Genomic DNA, 22,878 nt, shown 5'->3' with positions numbered 1-22,878 from the left:
ATTCCTTCTGCCAGAAAAACATAGTCCCTGACCATGAACAGCAACAGAAGTTACATTATTACGCCATTAGATGGCGGCAAAGAGTGTGTCAGTCAGTAGCGAAGACTTTTACATTGAAAAGACTGAATTGTTGTGAACATGGAGCAAGACGCAACTGACAAATGCTTTGACTAGTGCTGTCAGTCATGGGAAAATCCCTTAACTGTTAAAAGGACAAGATAATACATCGGACATTTAAACAGATTTTTTTATTATGAACATAGGACTGACCTGAAGGAAAATGCTAAATCTGAATGCAGGTAATAAACTCGCTCACTCGATCTCTTTCTCACAACACTCTTCTACATAATACAGTAAAGGTGATGATACACGGGGCAACTTTTTGAGCAATGTTGCTGGGCAACATTGCCCGGCAACATTGCTCAAAAAGTTGCCCCGTGTATCATCACCTTAAGCTTCAACGAACAATATCAATTGAGAACATACAGTTTACGTTGCTAAGAGTGGTTGCTAAGGGTGTTGTTGAATAAAACACAGCTATTGACCAATCAGAATCAATGACAGGAACTAACCGTTTTATAATACAAATCAAAATAACTGTTTTCTATTTGAATATATTTTAAAATGTAATTTATTCTTGTGCTAAGCTGAATTTTCTGCATCATTACTCCAGTCTTCAGTGTCACATAATCCTTCAGAAATCATTCTAAAATGCTGATTTGGTGCTAAAGAAACATTTCTTAATATTATCAATGTTGAAAACAGCTGTGCTGCTTAATATTTTTGTGGAAATTGTGATTTCCAATTTTCTATATATTTTTTTTTTTAAATAGAAAACGATTATTTTAAATTGTATTTCAGAATATTACTGTTTTTACTTTATTTTTTTATTTAATAAATGCAGCCTTGGTAAGCACAAGAGACTTCTTTCAAAAACATTAAACAAATTGAATGTTTCCTAACCTCCAAACAAGTACTCTATATGACATCTATTATCTGTAGACAGAACGTCTATTAATATTTCTAATCAGTCTTCAATAGAATCTGTGAGGTTTAAAACTGATGCTTGTCATTTCTAAATCCTGTGAGTCACCAGCACTGACTTATTAGGGACCATTTTCTGTGCAGCTGAGTGGGCGACATCACAGCACTCACCAAGTCCTGACTGTAGCTGGCCATGCCTGGTGTGATGTGGAAGTAGTTCCAGCCAATGAGCAGAAGGAGGAAAAGAGGCAACATGAACAGCTCCCAAAGCCACACTGTCAACACAAATATCTAAGAAAGACAGAGAAAGAGAGAGATGGTATCAAACAGGGTATGAGAATCTCAGACAGCACAGTTGGCAATGCTGCCCACACATACACACACATATGCATTTCCTCTAATATTAGATTGGAATTAAACTCTTATTAAATAGAAAGACTTGACACAGGGACTCTAAACCTTGTCATAACGAGAAAACTGTACTGCAAAGTCCAAGCATCCCTTCCAGCACCTCATAAAGGTGCCCGTGTGCTGTAGTATAGATTCAAAAACCCATTTGCAATTGATTAACACTGTTCTGGTGGTGTGTAATTCGGATGTGACAAAATAGAACATCTGACGTGTGCGGGTCCTTCACACTTGCTCTGATGTACTGCATTTTAAATGCTTCCTGACTGCAATGCATTTGTGCTGCCTGACCTATAGCATGCATATACTGCTGCAGAAGAGCTGGTGGTAGCGTTTTACCACTGCAGAGAGACACTGCGAACACTCAAGACCCCTGGTAGAAATAAGATGAATAATCCTTCAGAATTCCATAAGAGAAATAGGTGCACGGCACCATGCGGCACGCCGCTAATTGGACGGCTGAATTTAAACCCAGCTAGCGGCAACTTAATGAGCCTGAGAAATAATAAGATGACGCACAGGGATGACTGTAAAACGAGACATTCGCAGGGAACATTATTATAAAAATGCACTGTGCGCACGTAACATAACGTCTACACTTGAGCATTTATGTCAGCAAATTTCATCAATGTACTTCTACAAATAACTGAAACATTGGTTCAAAGAAAACTAGGGGTGCACGGTATATTGGTGCCATAATATTTATCAGAAACATTTATAATTTATTTGTACTATAATAGTTGACATACACTATATCGGCTGATACGGAGTATTTAATTGTACATGCTCAATTCTGTCTATTTTTACTTTTACCCTTGCTGTCACCTTCATACTTTGTGTTATGCTGAATAATTTATTTTGTTTTAATGAAAAGAAAAAAAAAAACTAACTAAAAAAAATCTGAAAATAGAAAATGTACACTTGACAATAATCCAAATATTTAAAAAGTCAATACATTGGTCTATCACTAATGTACAGTATACTGTACAACTATTCTGTGAACACAATAAGAAACCACCATTGCCAGAATTTTCTGGCAATCCATGAATTCACTGTTATACAGTAGGGGGTGATATTACGTTTTTAAATGAGTACAGAATCTCTGGATCAAAAAAAAAAAAAAAAAAAAAAGCAGAAACAAGAAATAGAAGCATTACTTATGCATGTTGTAGTCTTTGACAAAAATGCGATTTTGTTTTGAACATTGAGTCGGCGTAGAACCTGGAAGCACTGCACTGTGTTTACAACGTAAACAGCGTAAGAGAATGACAGGGAAGGGGAGAAATTGTTGAATAAAGTCGTTATTTTTGTTTTGTTTTTGCACACAAAAAGTATTTCTGTCGCTTCATAAAGTTAAGGTTGAACCACTGTACTCACATGGACTATTTTAACGATCTCTTTACTACCTTTCTTGGCCTTGAAAGTGGTAATTAAATTGCTGTCTATGGAGGGGTCAGACAGCTTTCAGATTTCATCAAAAATATCTTAATTTGTGTTCCAAAGATGAACAGGTCATATTTTTATATATATATATATATATATATATATATATAAAATAATAATTGCACTACATCAGGGTATTTCCACAATAAAATGTTGAAACAATGCACATGACATCTGTCTAACATAATTTTAAATGAATACTCTGAATTCTTACACTGCGCTGTATCATTCCCGTTTTATCTGAAGGTCACAAGAATGAGCTTGTACGGTTGCACCTAAACAGAACAACAGGCTTGCGTTTTCATGGCATGCTGGAGGCTTGTTAGAAACAATATGTTTGACTTAAGTTAGACGGGGCCTGCAGGCCTTACTTTAAATCTAGTACAGTACCAGCATGTTCCTGTCATATCAGCCAGTGGCCAGACATCATGCTCTGGGGGCAGTCTACCTACTGCCACTCCTATGCTAGGTTCACTTTCGCACATGCCTGCACACACACACACACACACACAGCCACCAGGGATATGAGAATCGTGCTTAATGCACAGAGCACTTGGACAACAACCCCTGCAGGCACAACAACAACAGTGCACACATCTGGGTCTTTCTTTAATAATTCATTACAAATTTAGTCACACTATAATATCAAAAGGAAATGGCTGAATCTCTTTAACTCCTTATTCAATCTGTGCTAGTGCACAGATCCGAGCTGAAATCTGTATTATAGCTCATGAAGGTTGAATACGAGCGGCATCCTGCTGTAGTTGCTTCCACTTGTGGGACCCCACGCGGAGGGGCCCGCCTTCATCCTCACCCTCAGATAAACTCTAAGGGCTTATCAACAGGTTAGCTGTCATAAGTGATACCTTCCAAAGAAGTCGAGGTAGAAAGTGAGAGAGTCGAGATGGAAAAAACCTGGCGACAGCCCAGCAGGAATGTTGAACCCGCTTGCCCTGCCTGCAGAAGCTTCTACATTAACTACTAAAGTCTAATTGCCTGGTCCCTGTCTTCCCATGCGAGTCAACAGTGGGAGACCATTCATTTGCAGCCTGCGAGTCTAGAGAGAGAATCTGTCACAGGTATTCATAATCGTCCACTAATGCAAATTTCCGCTCAACTGCTCACAGGCTTGGTGGACAAGATAAAAGCACACAGAAATACAGTAAAATGTCTTGTGTCTAAATGTAGCATCTAAATGACTGGATAAACAAAACCTGTCAGAAATGTCTTCATTTCAACAGTGTGAATGTGGAAGAATGCTGGATTTACACGCATTTCCCCCAGTGCTAATAAAAACAGAACGGTGAACGTTTGGAAAAGTCTCTACGATTTCGGTGCGAAGGCAGTGTCCGAGAGCCGCGAGTTAATAAGCAGAGTTAGCATGCTACTCAAATACTGCACTGCTCCTGCTAAACGCGCTCCACTAATTCTCCACTAAGTGGTTTGTGTTTTATTAGATTAAAGGAAAGGGAGGACGAGGTAAAACCTGACAGTCAATTTATATTGAAGAAGAAATCCAGCTATATACTGATTTTCCTTTCAGACACAGTGATGTTTTACTGCTCGTTAAAGGGATAGTTCACCCAAAAATGAAAATTATCCCATGATTTACTCACCCTCAAGCCATCCTAGGTGTATATGACTATCTTCTTTCAGACGAACACACGAGACGAAACTCTCTCTAGATATATTTAAAGATATATTTATAGAGCTCTTCCAAGCTCTATAATGGCAGCGAATGGGGGTGCAATTTTGAAGCAAAAAAAGTGCATCCATCCATCGTAAAAATATTCAACACGGCTTCGGGGGTTTTATAAAGGCCTTCTGAAGTGATGGGTTTTTGTAAAAAAAAAAAAAAAAAAAAAAAAATCCATATTCAAAACATAACTATAATAACTAACTTCCGGCAGACGGCCGTACGCATTGATTTGTGGCGGAAGAGTAAACTCTGACCCGACGCATGACGTAATGACGTAATGACGAATGAGGAAGTGCAGAGGATAGAGCAAAACAAAACACCGGTCATAAATTAGAAGTCTAAAATGAGAATTTTCGCTTCAGAAGGCCTTTATTGTGAAGTAGGTTACTTTTACGATGGATGCACTTTTTTTTGGCTTCAAAATCAGGAGCACCATTCACTAGCTTGGAAGAGCCAGGATATTTTTTTAAAATATCTTTGAATGTATTTGTCTGGAAGAAGATAGTCATACATACCTTGGATGGCTAGAGGATTAGTAAATCATGGGGTAATTTTCATTTTTTGGTGAACTATCCCTTTAAGTACATTAAGTGCAAACAGAATTGCTAATTTTACAGTCACATATATAGGCTACAAGGCTGCGTAGGCAACTACTTCTTTTTACAGAGAACGTGACATGGCTGGAATAAAACCTGTGCCCTCCACACGAGGGCCACAAAGAGCACATGTATTAACAGGCCACACTAAAAGAGCCATTAATAGTCGTGATTAAATTTAGCTGAAACTACGAGGAACAACTGAAGTCAAGCCTTTTCTATTCTTATAACAGCCATGAATAATGCCTGTAACCATAGTGACAGTGATGAAAATAAATATGAAAGATGGCGACTTCTTTAAGACCAGAAAGTCTTAAAGCCAGTTGTGTTGTTTAGTGTTATTTATTTTTTATTTATTTTAACAAATATACCAAAGCCAGTGTTGCCATGTCCATATGCATATATTCTGCTCTGTTCATGTATAAATGTGGGCAATTTTTGGACAGGTTTTTGGTCTTATTTCCAGAATGCAATCATGTGCTTGTTTAGGCTTATTTGGTGAGGAAAGTGAGATATGTTGAGTTTGTTTTGTCAGACCCAGTTGCTTGTTTTTTCTATTGCGAACTGGCAACAATGAGCCCAGACTTTGGTTTGAGCCTTGACCACACACACAGTCTAAAACCTACTGATGACACACAGCTCATCTCCCACTCTGCAAGTTATTCCAACCCCACCTACAACAAAAACAACACACACACACACACACACACACACACACACACACACACACACACACACACACACACACACACAAAACAAGCATGTATACAATGCAGAGAGGCTATTTGCATTGTTGTCCAGTGCTGTTTCCATTCACACAGAACACATTTCTCAAACTCACTCTCAAAATGCAGGTGTTAGCCCTGGAAATTTAAAGGTGCCCTAGAATTAAAAATTGAATTTATCTTGGCATAGTTAAATAACAAGAGTTCAGTACATGGAAATGACATACAGTGAGTCTCAAACACCATTGTTTCCTCCTTGTGTAAATCTCATTTGTTTAAAAGACCTCCGACGAACAGGCGAATCTCAACATAACACAGACTGTTACGTAACAGTCGGGCTCATTAATATGTATGCCCCCAATATTTGCATATGCCAGCTCATGTTCAAGCATTAGACAAGGGCAGGACGTCTGGATGTGCACAGCTGAATCATCAGACTAGGTAAGCAAGCAAGAACAACAGCGAAAAATGGCAGATGGAGCAATAATAACCTGATATGATCCATGATTACATGATATTTTTAGTGATATTTGTAAATTGTCTTTCTAAATGTTTCATTAGGATGCTGCTAATGTACTGTTAAATGTGGTAAAAGTTACCATCGTTTCTTACTGTATTCATGGAGACGAGAGCCGTCGCTATTTTGCAGTCTCTATAATTCATAAACACAACTTCATTCTTTATAAATCTCTCCAACAGTGTGTAATGTTAGCTTTAGCCACGGAGCACTATCACACTCATTCAGAATCAAATGTGAACATCCAAAAAAAAATACCACACTTACGCGATTAGACATGTTGCATGATGAACTCTTTGTAAAGATCCATGGTTATATTAGCTGTGTTTATGCATTAAGGCAAGCGTGAGCTCCGTGGGCAGGGAGCGTGAGCATTTAAAGGGGCTGCAGCCTAAATCGGCTCATATTTAATGATGCCCCAAAACAGGCAGTTAAAAAAATTAATTAAAAAAAATCTATGGGGTATTTTGAGCTGAAACTTCACAGACACATTCAGGGGACACCTAATGCTGCGTTCACACCGAACGCGTCTGGGGCGTCTAGTTGGACGCTTGAACATTTTGAAGTCAGACGCGCGTAAAATTTGCTCAATTCGCGCGTCTAAACAAAGTGTGTTCAGACGCGAATTCGCGTCTTGGGAGGGGCTTTCATCTCTTTCTGCACAGATCCTCTGAATAAACACATAATCTCGTCAGTTGGAAACATTTAACTCGGTTATGCCGGCCGACTTTTGCTAGCTAGAAGGTGGGCTAGTATCAATGGCTAAAATCATGCAAAAAGTTTTACAACTAACCAGATTGTCCGATTTCTTCGCTTATTTTCTTCCAGACAAGGGCCTTTTTATTCTGTCTCGATAAAAATATAATGACACATCATAGAGCTCAGGGTGGCCACACAGCGACATCTTTGTTCTGGTCTCCACCACTGATCACATCATAAACACGTTACTACCAAAGCAGAGTCCCTGATTGGTTAACGCGCCGCAAATTTACGCCAAAGTTCAGATTTTTCAACTCGGGCGTTTGGGCGTCAGACGCTCAATTCGCACGTCAGACGCGTGAATTGAACGGCCGATTCGCGCCGCAGGACACTTAGACGCGCGTTTACATTGACTTAACATGTAAATCAGACGCCTCAGACGCGTTCGGTGTGAACGCAGCATTAGACTTTTATTACATCTTTTAAAAAGACGTTCTATGGCACCTTTAAGTCAATATAGTTATATATTGCAATTATCAGTTTAAAATTGTATATACACCATATTTAGCACACATTCTGCTGCAGTATGAACTTAAAAATCATTTAGATTGAAAAATGTTGAGTGTCTAAAGATGATTTGGACTTATCTTAAAAAATTTGAGTTACTTTTTCAAATAAGTAACGCAAGTTACTTTTTCCCATTTATTGACTGACAGCTCTCCTGTCCCCATGTGTGCAGAGGTGTTGAGTGTGCCGTGTGAACATGATGGTTGTTCTAGACTAGTTCTAGACTAAATGTGAGCATACATTTACTCACTTACGTCTTCTCCTGTATCCTATTCTACTGTATTCCAGAGTAGCAGCACAGGCTTGTTTGAGCTGCGCCCTCTACCGTACAGGCAGGAATTTGCATTTCCTTCAGCCTGAGGCTTATTCATTTCACTTTTGGTGTGAAAGTGCCTTTACATTTACCAAAAAATATAACTTTTTTTTGTTGTTATCAAACAAACAGCCCAGCCCAGATGAGAAAAAGTAACGCAAAAGTAACTAAGTAACACAATTAGTTACTTTTTAGGGAGTGACACAATATTGTAATGCATTACTTTTAAAATTAACTTTCCCCAACACTGCTACTAAGAGTGTGTTGTTGTGGATTGCTGTAGGTGATGGAGATGCCCTCTCCTCAGACACCAACAAAGATCACCATAAGACCGGCCTAGCAGGGGGTTAAGAACCGCCTGACAGATTTGTTTTAGCGTGCAGCTAATATGATTGCACTAAATGTATTTCTGAGGCCTCTCTAGACGATCCCCTGTTCAGAGGAATTCCTATACCTAATAATAAAGCACTCAGCGATTAAAAGTGTGAATAAAATAAGTCCTGGAGCCGAAGCCCGGCTGGCAGCAGTACGCCACCCACGCTCTCTAGGGAGGGGGAGAGGAGAGCCACGGCAGGAACAAAAGGACAAAGACGCCCTCACTAAGAGTTTATACAATCCTGCAAATTGATTAAACGGCAAAGGGGTGGAGAGAGGCTACCAAATCAGACTACTTACTGACAGACTAAACACAAGTGGTGTGGAGGGCTGGGGAAAAAACACTCCACGGCTACTGCTAAATGTAAACACGCATCACTGTGGGAGTACAATAACCGCCATCCATCTGAATTTCTTAGTCAGAACATGTAGGAAAAAAAAATTCATGTATACATACTTTACAGTAGGGTGCAACAGTTTTGTCTACTTTTTTTTTTTTTTTTCATTTCAGATTATTTCATTAGCATAATTCAGGTTTGTCCACCTTTTGCTTTAATGACAGCGGCACCCAATCTGTATGAACTCCACAAGTTTGTGTCAGACCTGATGATCATATTCTCCAGCATGATCTGAGAATGATCCAAAAAGCATCTCGTTCTTCAATGGAAAAACATCCAACCGATGTATAAAGTACATTTGTACGAGTTCTTGTGATCAATGTCCCATTTTTTAAAATTTTATATAGACTGCTGTTCAAAATTTGGGGGTTAGTAGGATTTCTAAACATGTTTTTGAAAGAAGTTTCGTATGCTCTCTGTATTTTGGTCACCGTATTGATCAAAAATACAGTGAAAATAGTAATATTGTGAAATATTATTAGAATTTAAAAATAGCTGTTTTCTAGTTCTATAATATAATTTAAAATGTATTCCTGTGATGGAAAAGCTGAATTTTCAGCATCATTACTCCAGTCTTCAGTGTCACATGATCCTTCAGAAATAATTATAATATGTTGATTTATTAATATGAATGCTGGAAAGTTTGTCATAGATGTTTTAATAAATTTAAAGTTCAAAAGAATATCATTTATTTTAAATAGAAATTTTTGGTAACACTTTATTTTAAGGTGACGTAGTTATACGTTACTACTATACTTACTATAGTAATAACAGTAAATTATGCATAATTACAAGTAACTAACCGTAACTCTATAGTAAGTACATTAATTAATATTAGTCATTACAATGTAACTACATCACCTTAAAATAAAGTGTAACCATTTTTCCCCTTGTCTTCACTGTCACTTTTGAGTGCATCCTTGCCCAATAAAAATTTCTTATTGACCCTAAATTTTGAATTCCAGGTATGTTCATGGTCTCAGACATTTGGACCCCACTATATATCAACTTCACCACCTCATGTATACTAAAAGGACACAACACTGACTCGCTAAAACAACCCAGAATTTATAAAGGGAGATTAGTTTCGCTAAAAGCATTTTCATAAGAGCAATATAAATCCATTCAGTGTGTGTTAATAAACACAGAAAGACAAACTGAGCAAGGATCATGTCCTGTAAAGTTGGTGTTTGAATCCGAAGCAGTGGTGAGTCCATAAATATTTCAGAACTGGACAGCTATGTGGGGAGAATTAGTAAGATAACACTGGACATATTGGACTGCTGTAAGATGCATAAATGAAAAATGCAAAACTGTTTTGAGCTATTACACAACTAAACGAGTCTCAGGGGGCATGACTTTGTAACAATTTAGATTTGAAGCAAATGAATAAGATTTGAACCAATCTCATCAATGATCACTGAACAAATTTTTAAGAAGCACTTTCCATGGGTAACTACTGAGAGCAATAACATTTCAGATTTGTACATTTTGATGGGGAAATCTATTATGTGTGTGTATCCTCTCAGAGCAAGTGAGCACTAACTAAACCATGAGGGGAAGTTTGAGTCCCTCTCATGCATTTATCTTCCGCAGCAGCGAGACGCAAACAACGGCAGCCGTGCCTTATGAGGGTCAGACGAAGGGCTGTGGACGGATGCCAGATTACATGAACGTATCTGTGCAAATCTAACAAGGCTGACTGGCTGCAGGCTTAATGCGTATGCGTGTGTTTGAGAGAGACGATGAAACCGGGCAACTTTAATGTGAAGAGAGGATCCTTACAGCGTTGCCACACTTTTCCCTCTTTCTCTGGCTTTTTTCCAAGGTGAAATGGAGGGCGATGCGAGTAACCTACATTGGTGCCTTGATTAAAATACAGAAAAATGACAACATTTGCACTAAATCAAAGTGGCAGAAAGCAACTGATACAAAAGAGAGCTTGAGAAGCACGGAAAAGCTTGTGTCTTGCGTGCAGATATTGTAAATGCACATCAAGACATGTTGAGCTGTGGTCAAATTGGAGACTTTCAGGATTCAAAACAGTGTAAATGATCAGGTTTAAATATTTCTATAATAATATATCTATATTTAACAATATCACTCTTATTCACCTGTATGTCCACCTAAAGATGGGATACTTTCAGGAATCAAAACTGTACGATTCGTTCATTGTGTCTGTCATGTGACAAATGAACAAAAGATTCGGGGGGTGAACTAATGGTTTGTGTTTCTCAAAATTTATCTTGAGTTGCATTATAATGATTTTGTAATTTGGAATATGATCAAAGATTGCTTATGTGAATGTGTATGAAGAATTTGGCCACTGAACATATTTGAATAAGATTAGTTCATTCATTCATTCGAGATCAAATTTGATTCTATTTATACAATAATATATCTATATTAAATAATATCTCTGTTTTTCACCAATATGCCCATCCGTGCAGGCCAGACAAAAAAAAAATAAAAAATAATAATAATAATAATCAAAAAAAGTATTTTTTTTTAAGTTTTAATTTTAAAAAAAAAAATATATATTTTAAAAGTTTTTTTTTTTTAAGTTTTATTATAATATTAGAGAATATTTGGTGGCTAATTAATTCAATTAAAACATTTAATCTGTTAGAATGTAAATGAAATACAGTGATGAATGTTTTAATTAAATTATTTCAACATAATAACTTTATGTGGATAACATTAACAATTTATTATAAAATATTAAAAATAATTCTGAAATGAAGACAATTATTTTCTATTTATAATTCCTTGTAAATCTAATTATTCCCATATTGAAAAAAATGATATGCAACAGCTACAGTTAATCTGTGTTGAAACACGATCCTACAACCGCACTGCAGGCTGCGAGTGTATGATACATGTTTGTGATTCTCGGCAACAGCCGACTGGACGGCGGCTCGTGTCCTTATCAGTGGAGCGGTGGAGTGGACTGTGCGCCCAGAGGGAAAGAGAGCGAGAGAGGGAGAGATAAAGTCTCTCTGTCACCGGCGGTGTCGAGGCCAGTGTACAGAGCCCTGTGGTGCCTGTCAGCGGCTGGCATACCGACCCCACCCTGCCGCACCGGCCACCAGTGTTTAATCCATGTTGGGAGCGTTAACATTCAGCGACCTCACGGGTGACAGATCTGCCATGCGAGCCTTCTCCCCTGGGGCAGACGGCACCCCGAGTGTCAGCTCAGCTCACGGAAGCTCAAACACGCATATACGTCACAGCCAGCCGACCAGGCAGCGGACACGGGCGCCCGGGGAGAGTTGTCCTCTGTGACTGTGGAGGTGGCGAGCGTGTTAGTGCTGGTCATTATGACACGCAAACGCACGCAGACATGTGCATCAGGGTTAAAGACGGAGCATGTTTGTTCGGCGGCAGTAATAGGCAAAAAAATGAGAGCGGAATGCAAGCTGTTTATGCTAAAGCATGTTTGTGCACAGATGGAAGGAGAATATTAAAAATATATACAAATTATGCAAAGCAAATAACGAATATGCAAACATGCGCACATTTAAATGGAGCGATCGTAAAAATGTACACCCGTATGTAAAAAGAATAAGCGGTAAGCGGACAGACGGAGCGAAGAGAGGAGCTGTCAGCGTGAAGGATAAGAGGGATGTGCGCGGGGTCAAGGCAGACTCAGCGTTGAGCCCCAGGAGCGGTACGATGACACGGAGCATACACATCTCAATAACAACACTGACACTGTCAAATCTCCAGCCATCACTGCACTGTTAGCGGCCGCTCAAATACAGCTCCTTAATTATTAATCCCTTCCTCCGGAGTTTCAGGAAGAGCCCGTGCACATATATCACTATCAAGGGTTCGCCCTCCTGTCATACTCGCAGCACAAACTCCTTGACAGTTCTTAAAGCCCACGAGGCACTCAGCGGGTCCCACGCACACATATGCGCACATTCGTTTCAGTGTAGCTGTCCAGGGAAACTTTCAGAGTGAAGTGAAACAGAGGTGAGGGACAAAGGAAACCTAGACGGACAAAGATCTAACACAAAGACTAGGACTGTCAATCGATTAAAACATTTAAGTGAACGAAGTGCGTGACGTGTTCGTCAAATAATCAAATTATACTTTAAAAGAATACTTTTTTGTGCGCAAAAACAATTTAAAAATAATGACTATTCAGGTTCTGCGTCCGAACGCTGGGTCAGGCCGACGCTGTTCACAACATGACAGAATTTTCATTTTTGGGTGAACTAACCCTTTAAAGACTAATTCAGCTGAAAATTATAATTCTGTCATTGTTTACTCACCCTAATGTTGTTCTTTCTCTTTAGGGTGGAACATAAAAGATATTTTGAGAAATGTTTCAGTGCATAAACTGGAAGTCAATGGTAAGCAAAACATTCTTCAACATATCTTCTTTTATGTTCCACAGAAGAAAGAAAGATGTTTGAAATGACATGAGGGGAATAAATGATGAATTTTAGTATTATTAATATAGATATTAGGGTCAAACTTTAGATTAGGGTCCAAATTTCACTGTTAACTAATTATTAACCACGACATTTGCCTCAATAAACTCCTTAATCACTGCTTATTAATAGTTAGTAAGGTATTTCAGTTTCAGAAAGGGATGTAGAATATGGTCATGCAGAATAAGGCATTAATATGTGCTTTATAAGTACTAATAAACAGTCAATATCCTAGTAATATGCATGCTAATAAGCAACTACTATAGTTAATAGTGAGAACTGGACCCTAAACTAAAGTGTTATCGATAGTATATATTATTAATATCTTATTGTTGCATGTCATGTGCAAAAGTTCTCTTCAATTTATTGTTTAATGTTTACACCCAAGTCACAGAAGCAACTACCTGTATGTTTCTTCCGTGACTCTGTAAAAGCTTAAAAATCATAAACCTTTTTTTTTTTTTTTTTAGTCGGCTCCCTAGAATACTGATTGCTATAGAATTCTGATTGGTCAATTGTGGCATTCTGTGTACAAATATAGGTCAGGTCAAGAGAGTACTAACCACCTTGATTGGGTTTATATTGCTTTAAAGATTGGCAGTAAATAATTGAACCAAGTAAATCATTGTATAGACATAACAATTTAGCTTTAGAAGACAATATTTGTGTTTTGCCCACAGCGAGGCTGACTGCATTCCATCTGCGTGACTTTTTAATTGTTTGACTACATATACATGTAGACAGATGTCTTTGTCCAATATGTTTTGCTGCTTTGTAGTGTCCCGTGCCATGTTTTTAAGACACTGTGTCAAGTAAAAAAAAAGTTTAACTTCAAAAACATGTCTCAAGATCATTTTTATTCCGTTCTATCTGCGACCTTGTGAAAACCTTGGAAGGAAAATTCCTTGTTGGGGAATTACAATTAAAAGTATTAATTTTAAGTGCATATTTTTCTTTTAAAGTAATTAACTGTACTGAATTAACATTAAATTGGCAGCCCTAACACAGACATGAGATGCCATGCAGGAAAACCCCTCAATATCAGATCATTGCGTTTTCCTGAGGACATTACACAAGTTAACTGGAATAACGAATCAGGTCGTGGAAATGCTGATAATCAGTCTAATCCTGGCTGTCTCAGTAAGCCAGTTAATAGCTTAGACCGTGCCCGCCACTTTATAGCGTTCCCTCAGGACCCAGGAACCTGCGTAGACCCTGTCCTGCTATCATCTGGCGCTGGCCATTCTGCTAGACAGAAACAGGAAGAGAGAGAATGAGAGAGAGAGAGAGAGAGAACGCTCCGTCACAGCTGCCAACTGTGTTTACAGCTGCACGGCATCAAACATTCATCAGATGCCATCTTTACAGTCTGTGATGTGAAGCAATCAGCATTTCACAGCCTGTCAAATGATGTCGAAACCGCTTGCTACCTGGCAGTGTCAAAAAGGAAGAAAAAAAAAAAATCTTAAACACACTCACACACACAAACACACGTGCAGGTTTTCCTTTCTAGTCCAGACTACTGACAGATGAAGCAAGCTCATATGTTAAAATATTAATTCTACTTAAATACTTAAAAGACTCTAATGACAGCAAAGCTCCAAATCAGCTTTCAAGTGTAAATAATCTCTTTTTTTCCTCACCCTTCGATCCCTTTCATCTTTATTGAAAATGCTTGAAACTACAGAGTTCAGAAGCAGCAAATTTGGCCAGTTAATGCCTGGCTGGGTAATGCTCATTTAGCCTGTGGTGGAAACTTTTTGGAGTCTGTTTGCTCTGTGTAATGCGCTGTAAGAAATTACTTTGCTTAATGCTCACCATCAGAATTGTCATCGGCCTGCTCTCCACTAATACCTGTGTGTGCATGCATGTTTCGACAGTGCTGTAGCTCCATCTACAGGCCAAAGTGAGACATGCAGCAGAGAACTCTGTGTGACCCCTCTGCAGTCTCCACTGATGTATGCCACATTCATCTTTCTCAGTAAGTGCAAGCCACATCTAAAAAGTGATATTTTATAAAGATTTTATCTGACACGGCCCTCCTTCTTGGACTTACTGTACTTGTCTGACTTTAAAGCTGTTTCTAGGCTCATTACTGTTGCATAAACAAGCAATAAAAAATATTCAAGTATGTAAGCGGTCTGTCTGGTTAGGAGAGCACGGCTGCATGCTTTTGGGAGATATATATTTTTTTCTCAAATGCATATGCAGATGCTCCTAATGAGACTGGTAAGGTTTAAAAACAGTGCCTTGGGTGGACAAGCATAAAAAATTCAAAGGAATACTTACAGTGGGATTTATGCAATAAGAACCAGAGTAGCCAAAAAAAAAAATATATATATATATATATATATATATATATATATATATACACACACACACCCCCAATGTCATAAAATATATATATATAAATATTAATTTAAAATTGTAATAATTATTATAATTTTTATTATTTCTATTATTATGTATTTATTACTGTGGAATATATATATATATATATATATATATATATATATATATATATATATATATATATATATTATTAGTGCTGTCAAACAATTAATCACATCCAAAATAAAAGTTTGTGTTTAAATATTGTGTATAAATACACACACATGCATGTATATATTTAACACACATATATTTAAATATAAAATATTTATTTAAATATATAACATGAATTATTATTATTATTATTATTAAATAATGTACTGTAACTGTAATAATGAATGAATTTTTCAAGGTGTCTGAATAAGTTATATATTATTAAGTTATATATTATTAAGTTATATATTATTGTTATTATTATTTTTATATATATTTTATTTATTTATTCATTTATTTTTTATTTATTTATTTGCATTTAATTTAAAAAAGTTAAACTTTACTTAAGGTGTCCTTGTTATAGTGTAATTACACAAGGATTTAAGTATATAAGGATTGAGTAATATTAATGAATAGCATAGAGTTAAGTTTGAGATTAGGGATTAGTTTAGGCTTAGTTGCTTGTAATTATTCATAGTTTAAGTAACATGTAATAAGGCACTGTAAAATATTAAAGTTTACCAAATTTAATAACTTAAATCATGATATATTTATCTTAACCATGATATCAAGTATCTTGTTTTAAGGGTGTTTAAACAAGACAGAAATACTTATGAAGTAAGTTAATTTTTGCAGCGAGTTTTGCTTTTCCACTTGCTGTTGCACGCTATGTGATTTTGAACATCCCAAGCCATTCGAAGTTATAAGTCAAATCACTCAACTGGGGACTTTACAGGTGCACTTATGTTAAACTTAACTTCCCTCCTTCAGAGGTCCAATCAGAGTTTCTTTGCATAACAAAGAATAAACTATTATACAATATAGAAAAGTTTTGTGCATATACTGAATATATATATATATATATATATATATATATATATACACACATGCACAAAGCAGAGGATATTCAAACTAAAACACATGCACCCACACACATATTTCCCACTCTCCACAGATGAAAGCTGTGTTTTGCGAGAGGGAGCGTGTATATGCGCTCTGCTGTGCGCAGGTCGGGGTGGTGACCTCTGGGATTTCCAGCACTGGGGTGGGAGTGTGTTCCGGGAACAGGCGCTGCCTGTGCAACCTACAGACCTGGACAAAGAAACCGCAGCACCACAAATGCATTATAAGTTGTGTAAAGTGTAAAAGCTACAGGACAGAGACTCCACTGACTCTATGAATAATGTATTGTAATGTATTTTAAATATATGTTTGTAAAGTAAATAGTATCCTCTCTCCACTGGCTACTTTGTGTACTACATTCCAAGTATACAGGCCTACATTATAAATTAAACGGCTGACATGACTACGATGACATGGATTGGATGAGAAAACGTAGAAGAAAGCACGGTCTCCTCTAATTATGCTCTTCTTAGAGGCAAGCATCTGTCAATGTCTGACTCTGTTACCTTATTACCACAGCCTACAGATATACATACACCCATAGAGCGAGAGAAAGACAGATATGTGTTCGTTAACCCTTGAGGGTTACGCGCTGTTTTATAGACGTCGCGCAACATGTATGGTAATTAAACATTGTGAGAGAGTACGAAAAAAGCATGAAACTGGTCTTTACAATCGCATAGTTGAGATTCACCCCTCCGGCCTGTTGTTTCTAAAGCCTAGACGATTTACACAGGTGCCCTATTTTCATTTTTCCTGTCATTTCCATAGCTCGGCATCACCTGCGCAGCTTTGAACGCAGTGGTGCGGAAACAGGCCACATGCTAGTGGAGAAGAGATGATATTCTTTCTGTTCTCAACCCCACGTGTGCAGACAAAGATAGAGCGGGCAACAGGACGTCCCACGTCCCCGTCTCCTCAGGTGGATGGGCGCACACACCTCCAACGACGCTGATGCCATACCATAAACAAGCGTTCAAAAGTTTGGGGTCAGTATGATTTTTTTTTTTTTTTTTTTTTAATTAAATTAATACTTCTATTCAGCAAGCACGCATTAACCTGATCAAAAGTGACAGTAAAGACATGCATGTTGCAAAATATTTCTATGCTGTTCTTTTGAACTTTCTATTCAAAGATTCCTGAAAAAACTGCACAATTTACATAAAAATATTAAGCAGCACAACTGTTTTCAACATTGATAATAATAAGAAATGTTTCGTGAGCACCAAATCACCATATTAGACTGATTTCCGAAGGATCATGTGACACTGAAGACTGGAGTAATGATGCTGAAAATTCAGCTTTGTGAACACAGAAATAAATTACATTTTAAAATATATTCAAATAGAAAACAGTTATTTTAAATTCATTTTTACTGTGGAGGAAAGCAAATCTGATTCTACTTCACACTTTTTTGAACTTTTTGCCATTGTTTCATTGACAGGAAATGATTCAAACGTGAATATGTTACGGTTAGTAGGGAAAAGATAGTAATATTTTTTCGCAAGTGTTTTATTAATCCTCAGGGGTCTGAGGCTGATTTGGGGCCTGGAGAAGTTTTGACATGCCCTGACATTTGTGCTTTTTTCAGTTGTTCATAAACATATTAATGGTGTCATTACACTGTATTCAGCACAAACTAGGCTACAATAATATGTAAGGAACATGTACATGTAATATGTACATGTTTGTGTTTTTGAAGGAATAACATTTATGCGTGGTTATTGAAAAAACAAAAAACTTAAGTCACTGAAATAAAGCCAAAAAATATATATTAAATTTGTGTTCACAAGACTTCTGGGTATTGGAGGTTGTAGACTAGTTTTTGCTTAAAAATTATGTAAAAATTATCATTCCTACTCCTTCATATAAAACAATAGAGAGATTTAAATTTTCTAAAACATCTTTGGTCAAGAAACACAGTATGCGTGGAGGCGTGAATAATCATGAATAATGGGTGATTTACACCTGAGAAGACAAAAGAATCGGATAAAGAGCTCTAATGACCTGCATAAATAATGAGCTCTTTCAGTCAGGTAGGCTGTGAAAAAACCCTGTTGATCATGTCTCAAGCTCATCATAATGTAAATCAAACATACAGAAAAAACAGCAATACTGTGAAATATTCTTACAATTTAAAATAATGGTATTCTATTATTAATATATAATGCATTTCTATGATACAAAGTGTCTGAACAGTTATGTTACCTCTATGGCATTTCACATAGGCTTTTAGCTTAAAAGCATGCACATTTGGAGAAATATTGATGAATTCTCATGTTTATGTCAATTTTCTATACAGAGGAGTAATATTTATTCAATATTTATTGTTATCACTATGAGCGCTGGATACTGTTTTTAATTCATACTTGCAGCCGGAGGGCGCTCTGTGCACTTTTAGTCCACAAATGCCAATGCTAAAGAAGAATAGGCAATCCAGGAAATAACTGAACTAACAGAGGCCAGAGATCGCTAACTATGGCTATTCAAAACACTTTTCAAGACAATAAATACACGATTGAGACGATGAATGCATGTATTGACTGAATTTGCGTCTGAATAGCGCTCCCTCCCTGGGCGTGGCCGCATTAGTGGATAATGAGCTGAATCAAGGACTTCTGACATGGCTCTCTTTTCATACAGATTACATAAACACATAATGTTTGTTTTTGATTTGACTTGTACGATTTAAAACCTGACATTTCAACGTTTCTTTAGACATATGTGTCATTTTTTTTGTCATTAGTATTCATAAGTTACAGTTCATTTTCTGAGAACTATCAGATTGGAGTTCGTTCAGATGGAGAGGAGAGATCACGCATCATTTTAGTTTTCTTTATTTTACAAAAAGCACAACATTTTGTTTTTACTCGTAGTGTATACAAATAAAAGATGATATTCCACAGATTAAAATGGTGTATAGCTCTTAATTGTATGTGCAACATTGACAGAGTATTTTGAGTCTCTTTCACACTAGTTAGAAAAAAACCGCGGTGATCACGCCGCGTGATAGCCGACCCGAGGGAGTTAAAGGGATAGTTCACCCAAAAATGAAAATTCTGTAATTTACTCACTCTTAGGTTTTTCCAAAACTGTAAGCGTTTCTTTCTTCTGTTGAAATAAAAAGATGTTATTTTGAAGAATGTTGGTAACCAGACAGTTGACGGTAGACCTTGACTTCCAGAGTAGGAAAAAAAAAATACTATGGAAAGCCACGTTTCCACCGAAATTACCCAGAACATTTTGTCCCAGGAACTTTTTTCCCCAGACCTATTGCTGGCTGCGTTTCCATAGCGGTCTAAAGTACCGTGAAGATAGTCCGGTGACGTAGGACTGCGCGCGACTTTCTAGTTCCCGCTGGATTTCGTCCTCCGCATATAAGCTTAATAAAGCCTGAACCTCGTCGTCAGTCCATCGGTCGTATTTTTAAACTCCATTGTTGATTTGTATAGCAAACAACTCTTGTTGCACGCAATGCAACAGACTTTAAAAAACGATGGTTGAAATAAAATTCTGCATGGAGTCAACCAATTAAAATGCTGCGTGAACTCAACCAATCAGCATGTTCAGTGCCCGAGTCCCACTCCCTGAAAGTTCCGGAACTTTGAAAAAGTACTACCTAGCGAGCAGGTACTTTCAGAGGGGGAATCTTTTTACCCAAAACTTCATTTAGACTCTGGTTCCTGCAGTCGAAACACACCTAGTACCACCCCAAAGTCCCTAGTTCCTGCGGTGGAAACGCAGCTGAAGTCATGGCTCGTCAAATGTCTAACAACATTCTTCAAAATATCTTCTTGTGTTCAGCAGAAGAAAGAAACTCATACAGGTTTGGAGCAACATTTTCATTTTTGGGTGAAATATCCCTTTAAAACAAATGACAGTAATTCAAACAAGAAACCATAAATCCAAACAGAAAGATGAGATTAATCCAACGGGAAATGCAACAGCTTTACAACAGAGATGTAATGAGACAATGACCAACAATGTAAGACCGAAACACGGGCATAAACACACTGGGTAACAAGGCACGGGTGTGTGTAATGAATTACTGTGGCAAGGGTAACTAAGGAAACAAAGGCAAACAGGAACTAAATCACAGGAAATGAAACCAGAAACAACAAGACAACAGAATATCAAAATAAGAGTCCTTGAACATAAAACACACGGGAAACCGAAGTGAGAAGCTCATTGAGTCTTGAGAACACACGTTAACCCCTCAGTCATGACGCCAAACACAGCACAACAATTACGGTAAAACCTACTTTTTTTCTGCAAAGCACCAAAAAAAATTCTCGTATTGTGGATTAAGTTGTGGTGGGTGTTCAATAACAGTCATTTATTTAAAAAACCAACAGATAAAAAAAGAAATCATTGATCCACAACACTTTATAGTTGCACCCTGACAGGCCGGGGCCAAATGAGCACGGTCTGTTTTCCGTCTAGTGAAAAGTTGCTATTAAGGAGCAGAGCGTTTTCTTCAAAGAGGGATTACACAGATGAGTTCACTGACCTCAGGTTACTAAAAGGGCCACAGAGTTGAAATCTTGTAAACAGTGGTATGAAGTCTTACCAGGAAGGCTGTAATACTCCTCTGCGTGCTCTCCCAGTGGAAGCAGCTTTTAATATACTGCAGCGTATAGAGAATGGCCACGCTGATCTTCCTCACTCGATAGATATTACGTGCTAAAAGCTAATGGGGACAAAGCAGTAGTTAGCAAGATGTGCCTGAGGACGTAATGCTCACAACATGACATTCACTCAGGTGTAAAGAGGCTTTTAAACTGAAGGTTCATTGGTGATAAATATTAATAAGCCAAGTCATCTTTGGTGTCTAAAGAGCTTTAGGCGGTGCTGGAGGAAAAAACTCAACATAATGAGTCTCTAAAGGTGCCAACAACAAAGCTAATATTAAGAGAAAGTGAAAAATATGGTGCTGTAATAGTTGTTGATGAAGATCACCTTTTTGTCAAACTTCGGGTTGTCCTCTGCAAACTTTGTTTCTTTCGGCTGGAAGGTTTTGAATCCTGCTTTGATCTGGGAAAGAAGAAGAAACTTATGCCACATAATGACTTGATGTCTGATATCATTCATATAATTCATAAATAGTCATATTTATTTTACATGATGCACTTACAGGGTTGTAGAGGACATTCAGCTCCACAGTGATGCTTCCTTTGGTCGCCCTTGATAAATTATTGTTCTTCAGCATTCTGGTTATTTGTTGGCCATTGGAAATCTTAAGGCAAAGTAGAGGTGCTGTAGTTTAATACAATTGGTGCAATGATAAAAACTGCAGCATTTATTATAAAAACTACTTCTTTGTGTGGTACTTACAGTCAGCAAAGGAATGGCAACTTTTCCCAGGAAGTCTGAAGCTTTGTCCCCATCATCATGATAGACTGTAAGCACCAGAACGTCATGGATGTCCTTAATGGGGCTGAGGACAAGTCAGAATCAATGTGACATCAATACCATGATCATGCATAATGATACACTGAGACATCTACTACATCAGTTTAACTTACAATGTCATGGCTGTTCCCCATTCAGGATTCAGGGTTTTGAATATTGTGAGAGTTTGCAGTTTGCTATTACCAAGCTCAACGGTACAAAACGGATCACTTTTACCTGGTGGAGTTAAAATGTTTTGACATTATTATGACTGAATAAACATTTCTAATAGGGAATACTTTATGTAGCAACTGTACAATATCCCTTACATACAGTATGACACTATATTTAATACAGACAAGTACCACTTATATCTGCTGATTGAAGATCTGTGGCTTTTATTAACTTAATCTGAAGATAGCCAACATCCTTCAAGTCCCCCAAAAAGTTCATGGGTCTCTGTAAATACAAATGACCTTTTATCATAATTTTACAAATATTTATAAGCAACACAAATTGCAAATAACTTACATGGAAATAAATGTAATACAATGTAATACTCACGTAATGCTCCCGCCTCTTCTCAAAGGTCTTGGGGTCATCTAATGGAGCCGATTGGATGTCTGAGATGGAAGCACCAGAACACGGGGTCAGTGTGACCAAAAACACCAGTCGACCTTTGTTTTGGTCCAGTGAATGAGTATGTAACTGCCTCTGATTGACAGGAAGTCTGGTCAGGTCAATATCCAGTCTGAGAAGAGCAGAACCTATTAGCATTTCCTCAGTGGATAAGCATATGTAGTGGTTTTCAAAGAGCACAACTTGAATTAGTGCTTTTGAGCAATACTTTAGGTTGTGGCCAGCAGATCACTGC

General features: G+C 37.6%; 1 protein-coding gene and 1 long non-coding RNA gene across 2 annotated transcripts in view; one reads left to right on the top strand and one right to left on the bottom strand.

The window, feature by feature from the left end:
• The window catches only part of mctp2a (multiple C2 domains, transmembrane 2a), a 68,434-nt gene that overhangs the window by 16,303 nt on the left and 29,253 nt on the right, over positions 1-22,878 (bottom strand). The window contains exons 11-18 of the mRNA XM_048168611.1: positions 22,569-22,755; positions 22,370-22,463; positions 22,139-22,241; positions 21,948-22,050; positions 21,748-21,849; positions 21,573-21,647; positions 21,184-21,303; positions 1,156-1,275 (exon numbers count right to left, since the gene is read on the bottom strand). Of these exons, the coding sequence (XP_048024568.1) occupies positions 1,156-1,275; positions 21,184-21,303; positions 21,573-21,647; positions 21,748-21,849; positions 21,948-22,050; positions 22,139-22,241; positions 22,370-22,463; positions 22,569-22,755 (904 nt within the window). The remainder of the gene's footprint in view (positions 1-1,155; positions 1,276-21,183; positions 21,304-21,572; positions 21,648-21,747; positions 21,850-21,947; positions 22,051-22,138; positions 22,242-22,369; positions 22,464-22,568; positions 22,756-22,878) is intronic.
• On the top strand, positions 1,193-17,756 carry LOC125254150. The gene is made up of 3 exons (XR_007181604.1): positions 1,193-1,315; positions 15,047-15,147; positions 16,666-17,756. It is a non-coding gene; the product is annotated as an uncharacterized LOC125254150 (long non-coding RNA).

This window comes from Megalobrama amblycephala, linkage group LG19, assembly GCF_018812025.1.
Source record: "Megalobrama amblycephala isolate DHTTF-2021 linkage group LG19, ASM1881202v1, whole genome shotgun sequence".
In the NCBI taxonomy this organism is placed as follows: Eukaryota; Metazoa; Chordata; class Actinopteri; order Cypriniformes; family Xenocyprididae; genus Megalobrama; species Megalobrama amblycephala.
This window is presented reverse-complemented; position numbering and strand designations above follow the sequence as displayed.